The 14,154-nt window shown below is 50.8% G+C and overlaps 1 protein-coding gene across 5 annotated transcripts in view; it reads left to right on the top strand.

Annotated features, from left to right (window-relative positions):
- The window catches only part of SEPTIN9 (septin 9), a 150,363-nt gene that overhangs the window by 57,377 nt on the left and 78,832 nt on the right, over positions 1-14,154 (top strand). The window contains exon 1 of one of the 5 annotated variants that reach the window (XM_038156853.1): positions 9,875-9,914. The exons of the other annotated variants lie outside the window; for them this stretch is intronic. Within the exon in view, the coding sequence (XP_038012781.1) occupies positions 9,890-9,914 (25 nt within the window). The 5' untranslated portion in view covers positions 9,875-9,889. Of the gene's footprint in view, positions 1-9,874; positions 9,915-14,154 lie in introns of those variants that run through there. 5 annotated transcript variants of the gene reach the window in all.

The following is a 14,154-nucleotide window of genomic DNA, read 5'->3' as shown; positions in this document are numbered from 1 at the left end:
GGGGAGGTGGTGCAGTCCCCATCCCTGGGTGTGTTTAACAAAGCCTGGATGTGGCACTGGGTGCCAGGGTTGAGTTGAGGTGTTGGGCTGGGTTGGACTCGATGATCTTGAAGATCTCTTCCATCCCAGTGATTCTGTGAATTCTGTGAATTCTGTGATTCTGTGAATTATGTGAATTCTGTGATGCTCTGATCCTGTGGCTGCTGAGGCTGTTTCCTGCCCACAGAGCTGGGAGAACACCTCTCTGAGAGGTGCAAAGGGGACATGGGGGCAAGAAAGTTTCTGTGAGCAAGAGGTGACATTGAGTTTTGGTGCTAGATTGTCCCCCAGTGTCGAGTTTTAACTTCTTTTCGCCAGGGTTGGGATTAAATGTGTGAGGTGGAATTTCTTGTTTGGACTCAGATGTTTATTAGTTCTGATCTCTGTTACAGTCTCACAAACTGTGAGTTCTACAGCACGTCACTCTAACAAACTAAAAATGGAGCCCCATCTCTCTCTCTCTACAAGGCCTTTGAAGGATAAACTGTCCAATTAAGAAATTACACCTCATTATTTTCAGTTTTAACCCAATAACCAACCACCCATGGCCCGCAATGTGGACTTTTTTATCCAATTACACAAAACCACCCAAACCCATGGAGAAGAGGTAGAGAAGATGATGGAGAAGAAGGTGAAGAAGGAGGTGAAGAATAAGGTGAAGAAGAACCAGCTTCTCCCCTAAGACCTCCATCTTGCTTTATATGTATTACTATATTCTAAACCCTTAAACTCTAAGTTTTCCACCCTGTGATATCACACACTTCTATTCAAACCCCACAATCCCAGTTCTATCATTCCATTTTGGAAGCTTCTCCCCGGCCTCAGGTCACATGCAGTGTTCTCTTGGGGGTCAGTGCCTGGCAGCACAGAAAGTCTGAAATCCTCAGTGACCAGGCTTCCAGCAGCCCAGCCTCTCTGCCTGCGAGGCAGCAGGGCACAGCTGTGTCCCCTGGATGGGCTGTACAGGTCTCTGAGCAATGTTATCTAGTTTATCTAGTTATCTAGACCAGCCTGTTTGTTGCAAAGAGTTTCTTACAGATGAGTAATATAATTTGCTCTCACAATTAAGAGATGGATATGATGTGGATATATAGAAATGTTATTGTAACATGTCCCCCCCATAGTCCTCTTTCTCCTCCCCCTGGAAACAGCCTCAGCAGTCAGGGCACTTAGAGAAGGCCAGCTTGTTACCAGGAGGTGCAGCACAACAACACCTGACCTCCAGTCAAGCTGTAAGAAGGTAATCTCCACCGATGGATGGCAGAGTTGACTGGCAAAACTTTAAGAGTGGCCAAAGAAATAAAAGGCAGAAGATCCATTTTGTAGATGAGCATGTGGCTGATAGCCACGGGGGCTCCCAGTGCTGGAATTTTTCCTCATTCCATCCTTTTGATGTATTTTTTGTTAAGGTTTAACAAACCTGTAAAATTTTCAAAAGAGAGCAGTCATTTCTCACAGGTTGGACTAGATGACCTTCAAAGGTCCCTTCCAACCCCACCATGCCATGATTCCATGGCAGGGCACAGAAATGTTTCTTGCCCAAGAGTCTGTTTGAGACAAGCCCCATCAAAGCTGCTCACCCAGGAGCTTTTCCCCACCTCTGAGCTGAGTGTGCCGAGGCTGCTGCTCACCACTGGCCTCCACCTGTGTGTTAAACCCTGGGGAAGGTGTTTGGAGAGGATGGGGTGGGGGTTTCCCTGCAGAGCAGGACAGCACAGAGCAGAGAGGGCTTTGAGAGTGAGCCCTGCGGCTCTGCCTCGCTCACGTCCCTGGATGTGCAGAAGACAGATGAGGTGAGCAGGTTTTGGGATGTCTGTGGCTGGCAGCAGACACAGATCATGGATTAAACATGTGCAGGGCAAGAAAGGGGCTTTCTTGAGGCAGACAGAGGCCTGCTGTTGCTGTGCAGCCCCGCTGCTCCCAGCCCATGCTAACAGCATTATCAATGTGTTTATACGAAGCTTGGCTGCAAAATGCCTCCTCAGCTTCCAGTTTTTTCAAGCTAAATACTCCTTTTATTGTGCTGCCAGAGGCTGTCCCAGAGGCCAGCAAAGGAGGTGGCCTGTTTGGCCACAGTGATATCTGGACCGGAGATTGAATTCCCGCCTGTCTTAAATCTGTCTCCAGGCTGGCAAGCAACCAAGTGGGCATCTCTTTCTCCAACTAATTGCCTGTTTATGTGCAAATTGGCCTCTGGCTGCTTGCACGAGGCCTGAGTGCATCCTTTTCCAGGGCTCACCGAGTGCCTGGGTTGTGCAGGGGATGGTGACAATGGGGACAGCCCAGCCCTGCTCCTGCCCCGGGTCACCAGGCTCTGAGTGAGTGCCCAGGGCTGCTCTGGGCTGTTAGTGCTTCTCTGCTCTGCAGGGATTGCTGTCTGCCCTCCAGCGGGCAGGAGATGCTTTCCCAAGCTCCAGGCAGGCCCTGTGGAGAAGGTTTGTCTGGAAAGCACCTCCCAAAGTGCAGCAGAGGAGATGCCCTTGGTTGGGATGTGTTGGATCCCTGGTCACTGAGGATTTCAGACTGTCTGTGCTGCCAGGCACTGACCCCCAAGAGAACACTGCATCGACCTGAGGCCGTGGAGAAGCTTCCAAAATGGAATGACAGAACTGGGATTGTGGGTGTGGGGTTTGAATAGGAGTGTGTGATATCAGCTCAGAGGTGGGGAAAAGCTCCTGGGTGAGCAGCTTTGATGGGGCTCACCTCATACAGACTCTTAGACAAGAAGACACATTTCTGTGCCCTGCCATGGAATCATGGCATGGTGGGGTTGGAAGGGACATTTGAAGGTTATCTAATCCAACTCTCTGCAACAAACAGGCTGGTCTTCAACTAGATGGTCTTCAACATTGCTCAGAGACCTGTACAGCCCATCCAGGGGACACAGCTGTGCCCTGCTGCCTCGCAGGCAGAGAGGCTGGGCTGCTGGAAGCCTGGTCACTGGGAATTTCAGACTGTCTGTGCTGCCAGGCACTGACCCCAAAGAGAACACTGCATGTGACCTGAGGCCATGGAGAAGCTTCCAAAATGGAATGATAGAACTAAGATTATAGGTGTGTAGTTTAAGTAGAAGTGTGTAGTATCACATGGTAAAAAACTTAGAGCCTAAGGGTTTAGAATGGTAATATATATATAACAAAATAGAAGTTTCAGGATGGAGACTGGTCCTTCTTCACCTTCTCCATGGGTTTGGGTGGTTTTGTGTGATTGGATAAAAAAGTCCACATTGTGGGCCATGGGTGGTTGGTTATTGAGTTAAAAGTAAAAATAATTGAGAGATCATTTCTCAATTGGACAGTTTGTCCTTAAAAGGCCTTGTAGAGAGAGAGAGGTTTCCATTTTTACCTGGTTAAAGTGAAGTGCAGTAGAACTCATGGTTTGTGAGACTGTAACATAGACAAGAACCAATAAACATCTGAGTCCAAACAAGAAATTCCATCTTGTGCATTTAATCCAAACCTTGGCAGAAAAAGGAGCAAAAGAATCAGCAGGGATGTGCAGACCTGTGGCTGGAGCTGGTGCACACAGTGTCCCTGTTAAGGCCCTTCCTGCAGGAGGGTGTTGCTGACAAGGCAAATGCTTCTGCAGGAGAGCACTCCGCAGGGTCCCCAGAGCTGCAAGGAGGCAGCAGGGCAGTTTTATTTGTCCCTCAGGAATGTCATCTGGTTGTTGAACCAAGCAGCCTGGGAGTTCTGTGGTGCAGGGGGTTTTTCTGGAGGTGTGGGGAGAAGGAAGTTATTCAAGGACAGAGCCCCGGGCTGGCAGTTTATTCCCTTGTGTGAAGGTAAACCTGGCTGTGTTGGTCTGTTGTGATCATTTGTGTGGGAATAACAAATTCCCCTGAGCTTATAGGCACTGCCAGTCCTGCTGATGCTTAATGCATCCAGCTCTTTCCTCCTGTCATTGCTTTATAAGGAAAAACATTTCAGATTGAGTTTCTACCTTATTTTAACTTCTCGTAAAAGAGGGCAGTTTAATTCTTTTGGTGGAACATCAAGTCCAACGCTCCCTGAGCTGGTGTGGTTATTATGGGCACTTGGGAAGATGAAGTAATAAAAAAAGTCGGCAGGGTAATGCTGAGTTCATCAAAAGGGAAGTGGGTGATGGGGTGACAAGTGTGCCTGCAGACTGGAGATGGCAGAAGAGATAAACGCGACCTCCTTGTGGCCTGGTGTGATGGCACTGACCACATCTCCTTGGAACCGAGTATTTGCCCTGCTCCCCTTCCCCTGCTGGGCTTGGCCACGGGGGTTTATGGGCACAAAAAAGTTGGGCTGAGAGAGACCCCAGCCCTGGCTGTCACTGCGGAGGAGCAGGGCCAGCTCTGCTCCTTCAGGACGCTTGAACTCTGCTGTGCTCCTTTGGAAACACTTTGGAGTGTCAGAGCTGTGTGCCCAGGAAGGGCTGTGTCCCACTCCTGGGGGCAGCTCAGCTGCTGAGCTCTGCCCTGTTCCAGCCCCCCACACTCAGCCCATCCCCAGGCTTTTACTGCTCCTTGGAGGGCTGCCAGTGGGAGTTTCTCTCCCTGGAAATCTCCCCCTCTCCCTCCTGGCTTGGTGCCCTCTCTCCATGCCTGCTCTGCCCCCCGAGTGCTCACAGGCCTCTTTCCATTTAGGGAAACACTGGATGGCCCCTGCTTTTGGCCTGCTTGCAGCACATCTCCCGGTTGATTTTTTTTTCTCTTTTGTTCAATCCTCCTTTGTCTCTGGAGGCTGAAATCCCCGGAGCCCAGCCGTGTGTGCCAGTTGTGGCTCTTGGAAAGCTGCGCTGGGGCAGGCTGGAGGGGGAAGCCCAGGGGTTGTCCTGCTCGGGGTGAGGCTGGGTGTTTGCCAGGCTGTTCCAGCAGGCAGGGTGAGCCTGAGGGGCTGGCGACAGCAGCACTCCTGCAGCAATGGTTTAATCCCAGCAGGAACAAGTGCCCTGCAGCAGGGAAGCCTCAGGCAGGGTCTGGGCCAGGCAGCAGGGCTGAGCAGGGGACTGGGAGAGGAAACTGAAGGAAATTCCCCTAAAAACATTGACTCATTGCCTTTTATTTTTCACTCCAGGTTTTTAAATCAGCTGCGAAACTTCTGCATCTGTAGAAGAGGCTGAGCAGGCAATGCTGGGGTGTCTGCAAGATGGGTTGGGGAACAAAAGCTGGTGTGCTGTGGGAGAGCTGCTTGGAGGGGGCTCTGCCGTTCCCCTGCCACGCTGGTCCAGCTGGAGAGGCAGCTGGAGCTGAGCCGAGCTCCTGGGCTGCCTCCTGTGTTTGGGGTAGATCCCTTGCACCCACAGCTCAGGGTGGTTCCTTTAGTGGTGCCCAGCAGAGCTTGGCTCCATCCATCACTGGATCCTGCTGGGGTTATCCTGGGATCTGATAGTGGAGTTACCCTGGATGTGTCTGGGGTTATCCTGGGATCTGATAGTGGAGTTACCCTGGATGTGTCTGGGGTTATCCTGGGATCTGATAGTGGAGTTACCCTGGATGTGTCTGGGGTTATCCTGGGGTCTGATAGTGGAGTTACCCTGGATGTGTCTGGGGTTATCCTGGGATCTGATAGTGGGAGTTACCCTGGATGTGTCTGGGGTTATCCTGGGATCTGATAGTGGAGTTACCCTGGATGTGTCTGGGGTCATCCTGGATTTGGTTAGTGGGAATTACCTTGGATATGTCTGGGATTATCATGGATCTGGTTAGTGGGAATTACTTTCGGTCCTGCTGGGTTTATCCTGGGATCTGTTTAGTGGAATTTATCTTGGAAGTGTCTGGTGTTGTCCTGGGATCTGATTAGTGAGGTTTACTCTGGATGTGTTTGGGATTATCATGGGATCTGGTTAGTGGGAGTTGCTTTGGACATGTCTGGGATTATCCTGGAATTTGGTTAGTGAAATTTACCTTGGATGTGTCTGGGATTATCCTGGGATCTGGTTGGTGGGAGTTACCTTGGATGTGTCTGGGATTATTCTGGGATCTGATTAGTGAGATTTACTCTGGATGTGTTTGGGATTATCCTGGGATCTGGTAGGTGGGAGTTACCTTGGATGTGTCTGGGATTATCCTGGGATCTGGTTGGTGGGAGTTACCTTGGATGTGTCTGGGATTATCCTGGGATCTGGTTGGTGGGAGTTACCTTGGGTGTGTTTTGTACAAGTCAGGGAGGGCTGTGACAGATTTTCAAGAGAAGAGAGTGGTTTAATGAGATGTAACAGCCAAGGCAGAGCCTGCCCGTGCTGAGGGTGCTTCATCTCCTTCCCGTTTGCACTCCTTGAGCTCAGCAGCTGAGCAGCACCGATCCTGCCTAAGCTGCAGTGTGCCCATGCCAGACTTGCCGGGCTCTCCCAGGCAGCAGGGGTGCAGCTGAGGACGTTTCCCCTGGCCAGACCATTGCAGGGCATCCATTCCCATCTGCATGGGGACACCCCATGGACTTTGACAGCAATTCCTGTCCTCTTGTGCACCTTTCCCATCCCTGTGTGGTGCAGCTGGAGCAGAGGGGAGCCACCAGTGGTGCTCGGTGCTGTGTGGATGCTGATGATCACACCTCAGCATCCCCGTGGTGCTTTCACTGCTGTCTGCCAAAACCTTTAAAAGGAAAGGAAAATTGTGCTCATTCTTTCTCTCCTTCCTCTCCCCCTGCCCTTGTGTCCTCCTCCTGCTGTGCAGGGAGCTCCCACACCGTGTCCATGCTGCCCAGAGGAAGCTGAGTGGGTGTGGGGCTGCGGCTCCATCTGGGAATTGTTCTTATCAAACTGCTTTATGTCAAAAAGGAATAATAATAATAATAAAACCTTTGGTGGTAAGCGGGGAGATCAGGAGGTACAGCTGCTCCTGAGGCCTGACCTGCAGCTTGTGAGCCTTTACAGGGACTTTTAGGGTCTTTATGCTGCAGCAGATTTTGCTGCGTGCCTGGAATATCTCGGAGGAGTGGGGAGCAACAACGGGGGGCCGGTGCAGGCAGCAGGAGCTGCTGGAAATGGCTCTCTGAGAAGCAGGGGAGAAGCATAAGAAAAGCAAGTTTCCTGCCACGAGGCTGGTATATTTATGACTGGAAAGTTTTGGGTTGAAAAGGTCGCAGGCTGAGGGCTGAGGGAGCAGCAGGGGCTGCGAGAGGCGATTCCCAGCTCACTCCCTGCCCTGCAGCGGGGCTGGGAGGGTCCCACGGGGGTCTGGTGGCCACGTGTGATGGGACAGGCATGGGGAGCACTGGAGGGGTGAAGGACAGTGCCCACGGCAGCTGGGATGTGTGGGATTTGTGCCCTGGGGCTGCGGAGGGGCTGGGCTGTGCCCGCCTCCTCCCCTTGGATGGAGTTTCCAGCCCTGCCTCGGACACCACGTGAAAATGAGACATGCACATCTGGAGGTGGAGTGCACGCTTGTAGCACTGCCAGTTTATTTATTCCTGCAAATTCTCCCTAATTAGGGGCTGCTGGGAAGTTGACAGTGCTGGAAACAGCCTCTTTCCAAGGGATTCAGTGTTCTGACAGACCCTCACCTTCTCTTCCCCCCCTGTAACTACCCGAAGGGTGCAAACAGTGCAAAGGTGTTCCCTACCTCAAGCCCAGGCACTGAAATTCCTGCTGGAGCCAACCACGCAGGAAGGTTTTCCAAAGGAAACGTGCTGAGCCCTGTGTGTGTTAAACTCATTAAGGATGAGCATTAAAGTTTCTGAAGCCTCTTGTTTCTATTAAAACATCTGTGCTGTCATGAGACACTGAGTTCTCTGCCCGTTTGGCTTTAACGTTAAAAAGCAGTAATTAATAATTATTTTAAAAGAAATAATTAAAGTAATTAAGTCAGTTTTCTGCTTGGATCCTAAACTGCACCTCCCAGGTGCTTAGAAAAGTCTGACCTGAAACTGAGAAGAGCAAGAGCTTCAGACTGAGTTTGTTTTAACTGCCTGAGGTTCAGGCAGATGCAGTTCCTGATCCTCTTTCCATTTCCTTCCTCTGCAAGTGTGCCCTGCTGTGTAATCAACACCAGGGAGCTGTGCTTCCCTTCCCTCCCCTTTCCCCTCCCAGACACGTGGGCTGCAGTGGCATGGGGACACCCCAGCCCTGCCGGGAGCCCAGGGTGGCTGGGATGATGTGCCTGGGGGGCAGCATTTCCCTTTGCAGGCTCCCAGCAGCACAATGGCCGGGATCACTGCCTTGGCATGGATCGCTTCCAGCTGGGCCAGGGCAGTGAGCTTGAGCTGTGCACGCAGATCTCCAGGCCAAGGGGCTGGCTGGCTGCTCCTTGGAGGGGATGAGGCTCAGAGTCCATGGGAGGGTGTTGGAGGGGCAGAGCTGTGCCCCCCAGCCCAGCTGTGTGCCCCCCAGCCCAGCCCAGAGGGTGCTGACCCACAGCATCCTTCCTGCAGGCAAGCCTTGGGATCAGGTGCCTGCCTTGAATCCCCCCTTAGCCCTGGGACCCCACCCAGGGAGGCGTTTGGGAGCATCAGGGATGAGCACAGGGGGAGCAGGACAGATCCAGCTCTGTTCCCAGGGTAGGAGGGTGAGGGAAGGGGTGTTGGTGCTGCCCCTGCCCTGCTCAGTGGAACCACAGGTGAGGCATCCCTTGTTCTGAGAGGAACAGGCTGGAACCTCCTCTGTGTGCTGCTTTAATGGGGTTAAACTGACAGGAAGGCAAGCCTTGATCTTCATCTTCTTGAGCATCTGCTGCGAGGGGAGAAGAGGCTGTGGTTGTCTGTGCTTGCTCCTCACCCATCCAGCTCCCGTGGGGCACCTCAGCTCCAGGCTGCCCCAGAACACCAAGTTTGCTGCATGCCCTGTTTGTACAGCGAATATCTGAGAAGCTTCAGGGACCTTCTCCTTCCTTGTGCCTTCTTTAATTTCCTACCAGCAGAAACCCCTTTGGCCTTTTTCTCCCTTGATTTCACATCACTTCCTTTACACCTTATCCCTTTAAAATCTTCTCAGTTCCACTCTTATAGATCCATTTATGCCATAACCATATTTGGGGTTGGGTTGGGGTTTTTTTTGTTGCCTCGGCAATGGGGATCTTTGCCCACAGCAGCTCTTCCCTGCTGTGCACCTCTGGGTGATGCTTCTGGCAGCCCCATCCCCTCTCCACCTTCCTGTGGGCTGTGAGTGATGCTGGGCAGCCGGAGTGGCTCATGAGAGAGCTCTGATGGTTTCTGCCTTGCTGCTGAAAGTCTCTAATTCAATACATTTTAGGAGTTACTCACTTTAATTTTGTGACATTGGTGGCTTGTGGTCATGCTGGGACCAACAGGGGCAGTGAGGTCCTTTGTGCTGAGGCTCTTTTCATCAGCAAACTCTTTATTAAAAGCCCTTTAAGTGCTGCCCTTCTGCCATTCTTCCAGATTTTGTCTTTTTCCTGCTATCCAGCCTTCAAAGTTACCTGACCCTTTCTGTGCTCTGTGGCACTAAGGGATGAGATCCAAAAAATGGGATGAGAAAAAAAAAAAAAAAAAAAAGGTAAAAAAACCAGTTTGTTATCCAGAAATCTGAAATTAGCAACCATATTTGGAATTATTTTAGCTTTTCCCATGCTCTGGGTTTCCTTGCGGAGGAAGGGAAGTGTGACTAGCACTGAAGCGTGTCTGTCCTCCCTGTGTTTCCCACCCTTGGGAAGCAGGAAGATCCTGGAGCCTCTTTTTGTGACAATTCCTGCGTCATCAGGGCTGGGCTGTTCCTCACCCCTAAGAAGCCACGGGCGGAGGGGATGGGAACTGGGTCTGGTTTTCCTTCCGGAGTCCCCTCGTCCCCAGGCAGTGACAGCAGCACTTCCCAAGGACTGGGGGCTCCCAGCACTGCTCCCTGCCTCAGCCAGCTCTGCTCCCATGACCTGCCAGCTCCCTGATGCTGAGTGACATCTGTTCCGTGCCTCAGTTTCCCCAGCTGTCACATGGAGATGACTGCGGCTCTTCCAGGTGGGTTTGGGTGCAGAGATGGGTTTGGGGCAGAGGCAGGAGCTCGGCAGCTGCAAGGAGCAGAGGAGCAGAGGGGAAGGTGATGGTAACAACCTTAATTTTTGGCTTGGAGAGAAGAGCTGTGCCTCACCATTCCTTCAGCTTTGGGTGACATAAATCTGTGTCTCCCTGTGACCCTGCCTTGGTGCTGAGCTGGAAGTGATGCCCTGAGCACACTGGGGTTGGTGTCTCACGCTGCAAGTGCCTCCACCCATCCCCTGCACCTTCCCAGAAAGGCTGGGGAGGAGGTTTCCCCTGTGATCAGCAGCAAGGAAAGGTATTTGGGCTCTCAAAGAAACATTGAGTGGTTAATAATAACGATATTTAGCTGCTCCTACATTGTAATTTTGGTCTGTAAGCCTCAAAGCATTGGGTGGAAGAGGCCATAATCAATAAAGAGTGTTGTTTTCTAATTAACGTATGAGGAGGAAGGGGAAGATCCTGTGGGTCTTCACAGTTGTCTTCACAATTGCTCACTTCTGTGTAGGTGATACTTGAAGGCTCAGGTAGCCACAATGACTCACGGCCCCATCTAACCCAGCCTGATGCTCATGACTGCAGCAGATTGTGAGACTGATAAGAGCTGCCGGGTTCAGAAAAACCTTGACTTGTGGGAGGAAGAAAATCTGCCTGAAAAACTGCATTCTTAGCAGCCTGCGAGGAAAGAGCAGAGTGCTGCTTCAAATGGCTTTGGATAGGAAAGTCCCTTTTCTGCCTTGGCCTGTTAAAGGATCTTCTAAAGCTGACACCTCCCATTCCTTGTTTGTTTGGGTTGTTTGGTTTTTTTCTCTTATGATTTTTTTTTCTCCTTGAGGTCTCCTTTCCAAGTCTGGTTGCTTTGTGGTCCCTCACGCCCATGCCAGGACAGCAGCTCTGACCAGCACTGGCTGCTTCTGGAGGAGTTTGAGCTGAGATCTGGAGAAGCTCTCAAGGCACACCCCTGCTGCAGGGCAGGAGAGCCCAGGGGTGAAGCACCCAGAGAAAAAAGGGTTAAAGTTTCTTGCATCTGCCAGCTCTTGTGGCATCAATCCATTTTTAGCTTGGTACCCGTAACTGAGTGATCAGCAGATTTTACAGACTGCCTTTCTGGGGGCAGGAAATCACTTCTAGGCCAATAAAACAACTTTGCAGGAAGTTTCTTGCTCATCTGAAGAGCAGAGTGGTGGTGAAGGAGAGCGAGCTGGGCAGTCAGTGGTGGCCTGGCATAGTAAGGAAACAAGAAATATTTCCACTGTAATGTAACACAGCAAGGAAAATATTTACCTAAAATCCTGCTGCAGCCAGCGCTTTGGAGAGCAGGAATTTTATCTTGGGCAGCAGTTGCTGTGCAGAGGATCCCAAAGGTCTTATCAAAGCAGGAGCTTGAGGTGAGGCTCCTGGTGCAGTAAAACAGTGAGTGAGACCCTTGGCTGTGCGAGCAAGGGGAGCAGCAAGTGATAGAAGAGATGTGATCTGCTCTCTTCCTTTTGAAAAGGGAGCTCTTTCTCCTTTCAGATAAAAATTAAAATGTAATTACAAACACCTGTGATATGTCTGGGGAAAGGAGCAGGAAGGGAGGGTAAGTGACTGAAGAAAATCCCTTCCACAAGGACAGAAGGAGCAGAACCTGATTAGTTTATCTAAGGCAGAGTAGGTGATGTGATCACTGCGGGAGATCTTTCATCAGGAGAAGTCTCAGGGTCCTCAATCTCCTCCAGCTACCTGGCAAAGGCAAAGCAGGGGCTGTGTCCAACTGCGTTTGGCTGAGCATACAGAGCACACTGGTGCTATGCTGACAGGGAACCCCAAAACCCAATTCCAGGAGAGGAGGCAGGTTCTCCATCCCTCTGGGATGGGGGCTCGGCTTCCCAGGGTTGCCTGCCTTTGTAGAAGAAGGATTTGGCTAAACATAAACATTTGGGTTGAGGATACAGGTAGAAAACCAGATGAAGTGGAGCTTGGTTATGTGCAGCTTGGTCAAGGGGATGGTTTTTCTGGGCTGATGCTCTTGTAAAGCTGTGCTCCTGACATGGCTCAGTGAGATAAAAGGGTGAAAGTGTCTCCAAAAGAGAGAAGGATGGGCTTATCTCCCTGGAGGAAAGCTTGCTCCTCTTCTTCTAGCAGGAGCTTGGGGTATGTGCTATGGGGTGAGCTGTTTACATACCTTGCTGCTTTAAATATTTACTGTTAGAGCTCTGGATATTCTTGTTATTCTTCGGTTGCTGTAATTTTCCATCTTTCTCTCCCCCTCTCAGTGCCTTAGGTGCACATGGGTGCAATATGACCCAGCTGGTTTTAATGAAAAGGAACTCCTACTCCTAGCCCGGATATTTTATTTCACACTTCTCAGGGCTCGCCTCTCGGCCGCTTGATTTGCTAAACTTTTATTAGATCCAGGATGATAACATCGCCTTGGCTTGGGAAACAGAGTGAGCCAGGGAGCTGGGACTGACCCAGGGAGCTGGGACTGACCCAAACTGCCTCAACCTCTTCTGCTGAAGTGCTTTGAGCTTCTTCACCAGCTCTACCAGACCAGCAGACGTCATTGTGACGCTCCCCACCACAGTCCATCAAGAAGGTTTTGCGGGTTTTTTTTGGTGGTTTATTTCTTCTTGCCTCCTGTTGACCTCAAAAACAGGGTCCCCATCACAGCATCACACCAATCCCTGTGTGACCACAGTTCAGAGACTGCCACCAAACTCCAAGCAGGGGCTGTCACGTTGAATCTTATGGCATTTGCAAGGGGGTAGACTCTGAACGTTAAAAAATGTGGTTGGTCCTTCCTCAGATTGCTTGTATTGCTCTTTTAAAGTCTTCTTTACAATAAGGGTTTTTAGGTTGTCTTGCTTAGTTCATTTTTTTTTCCTGCTTTAAACCCATTCTACAACTTTGTGATGAAGCTGCAGTCAGGATGTTTAACAGATTTTGGAAAAGGCTAATCCAGGTTCTGTTCTTCCCGCGAGCGAGTCATCCATAATTTGTAACAAAGAGGGACTTTTTTCTCACTCAGTAACAAAGTTAATTATTGACAGCTACATTTTTACCTGCTGGAAATGGATTGCCGATGTCAAAAGGTCTGGCCCGCATAAGACTGCTTTGGAGGAGAAAAATAAAGATACTTTCTTTCAAAAATCAATGCCAGTGACGTGGGTCAGCCCTCTGTGGTGCTGTGCAGTGTGGCAGCTGCCACCACTCCCCGCGGTGGGGACAGCAGGGACCTGGCACACGGGTGCTGAGCTCCGTGTCACAGGAGCCACAGGTCCATGGCCATTCCTGTTCTCCTCCAAGCCATCGGGAACAGAGGGTGGCGTTCATCCAGGATGGCACCAAGGAGTTTTACTGGCAGTGTATTGCTTGGAAAGGCATTTTTGTTTGCAGTTGTGATGCAGAGCTGTTCCTGGCTGCACTGCTCTGGTGGTTTGTGACACCACGAGGAGAGCAAAAAATGAAAGAGCTGAGCACTGCTGCCTGCCAGAGGGGAAGAAACCCACTGTACCTGCCTTAAAATATCATACCTCTCTTGTAAAGCTGTTCTCAAGATTATTTAAACAGTTCTCATGGTTTCACGTAATACCTTTCCTTGGACACTATGGAGAACTTGGAGCATGTTGAGTCTGGGAAACTGGAGCTGTTGGTTTCATTTTCTGGTTCATGTGCACTCTGGGGGAGTCTGTGGTGTTTGCAGACTTTAAATGTGTGAAATTAAAAGGGTGACGTCGGTGGTGAGGCTCATAATTTCTGCAGTAACTGTACTACTGTTTTACATAATTTTCCTTTATGGCTCACCCAAAGTGGACTAAAAGCCCAACCCATCCATTTTTCCTTTCCTGTTGATGTGCCTGGACACATTTCAGGGGGTATCATCACTTTAAAACGATGCTATTAAAACACAGGGCGGGGAGGATAAAAAGAGGGTCAAGAGGGCAGGATTTGAATCAACACCGGAAAGGGAGAAGCATCAGATAGCGAGATGCTCAACCTGGGAGGGTGTGAGAGGTGGGGAAGGGGCAGCGGTGTCACGGTAGGGGCTGGTGTCCGTGCCAGAGCTGGCTCGGGCCGGAGGGGAGGGAGCAGTGGCAGCATCGAGTGCCCGGTTCAGCATCGGGGCAAGTTTTGCTCCTGCAGCGATGATTTTCCAAAGCGGGCTGCTCGGATTTGGCAGCGGTGGGTTAGCACAGCGCCGGTTTGATTTTGAGGAATTGCAAAACGGAGCGTGGCCGAG

This window comes from Motacilla alba, chromosome 18 (genome assembly GCF_015832195.1).
Source record: "Motacilla alba alba isolate MOTALB_02 chromosome 18, Motacilla_alba_V1.0_pri, whole genome shotgun sequence".
NCBI classification, from domain to species: domain Eukaryota; kingdom Metazoa; phylum Chordata; class Aves; order Passeriformes; family Motacillidae; genus Motacilla; species Motacilla alba.
This window is presented reverse-complemented; position numbering and strand designations above follow the sequence as displayed.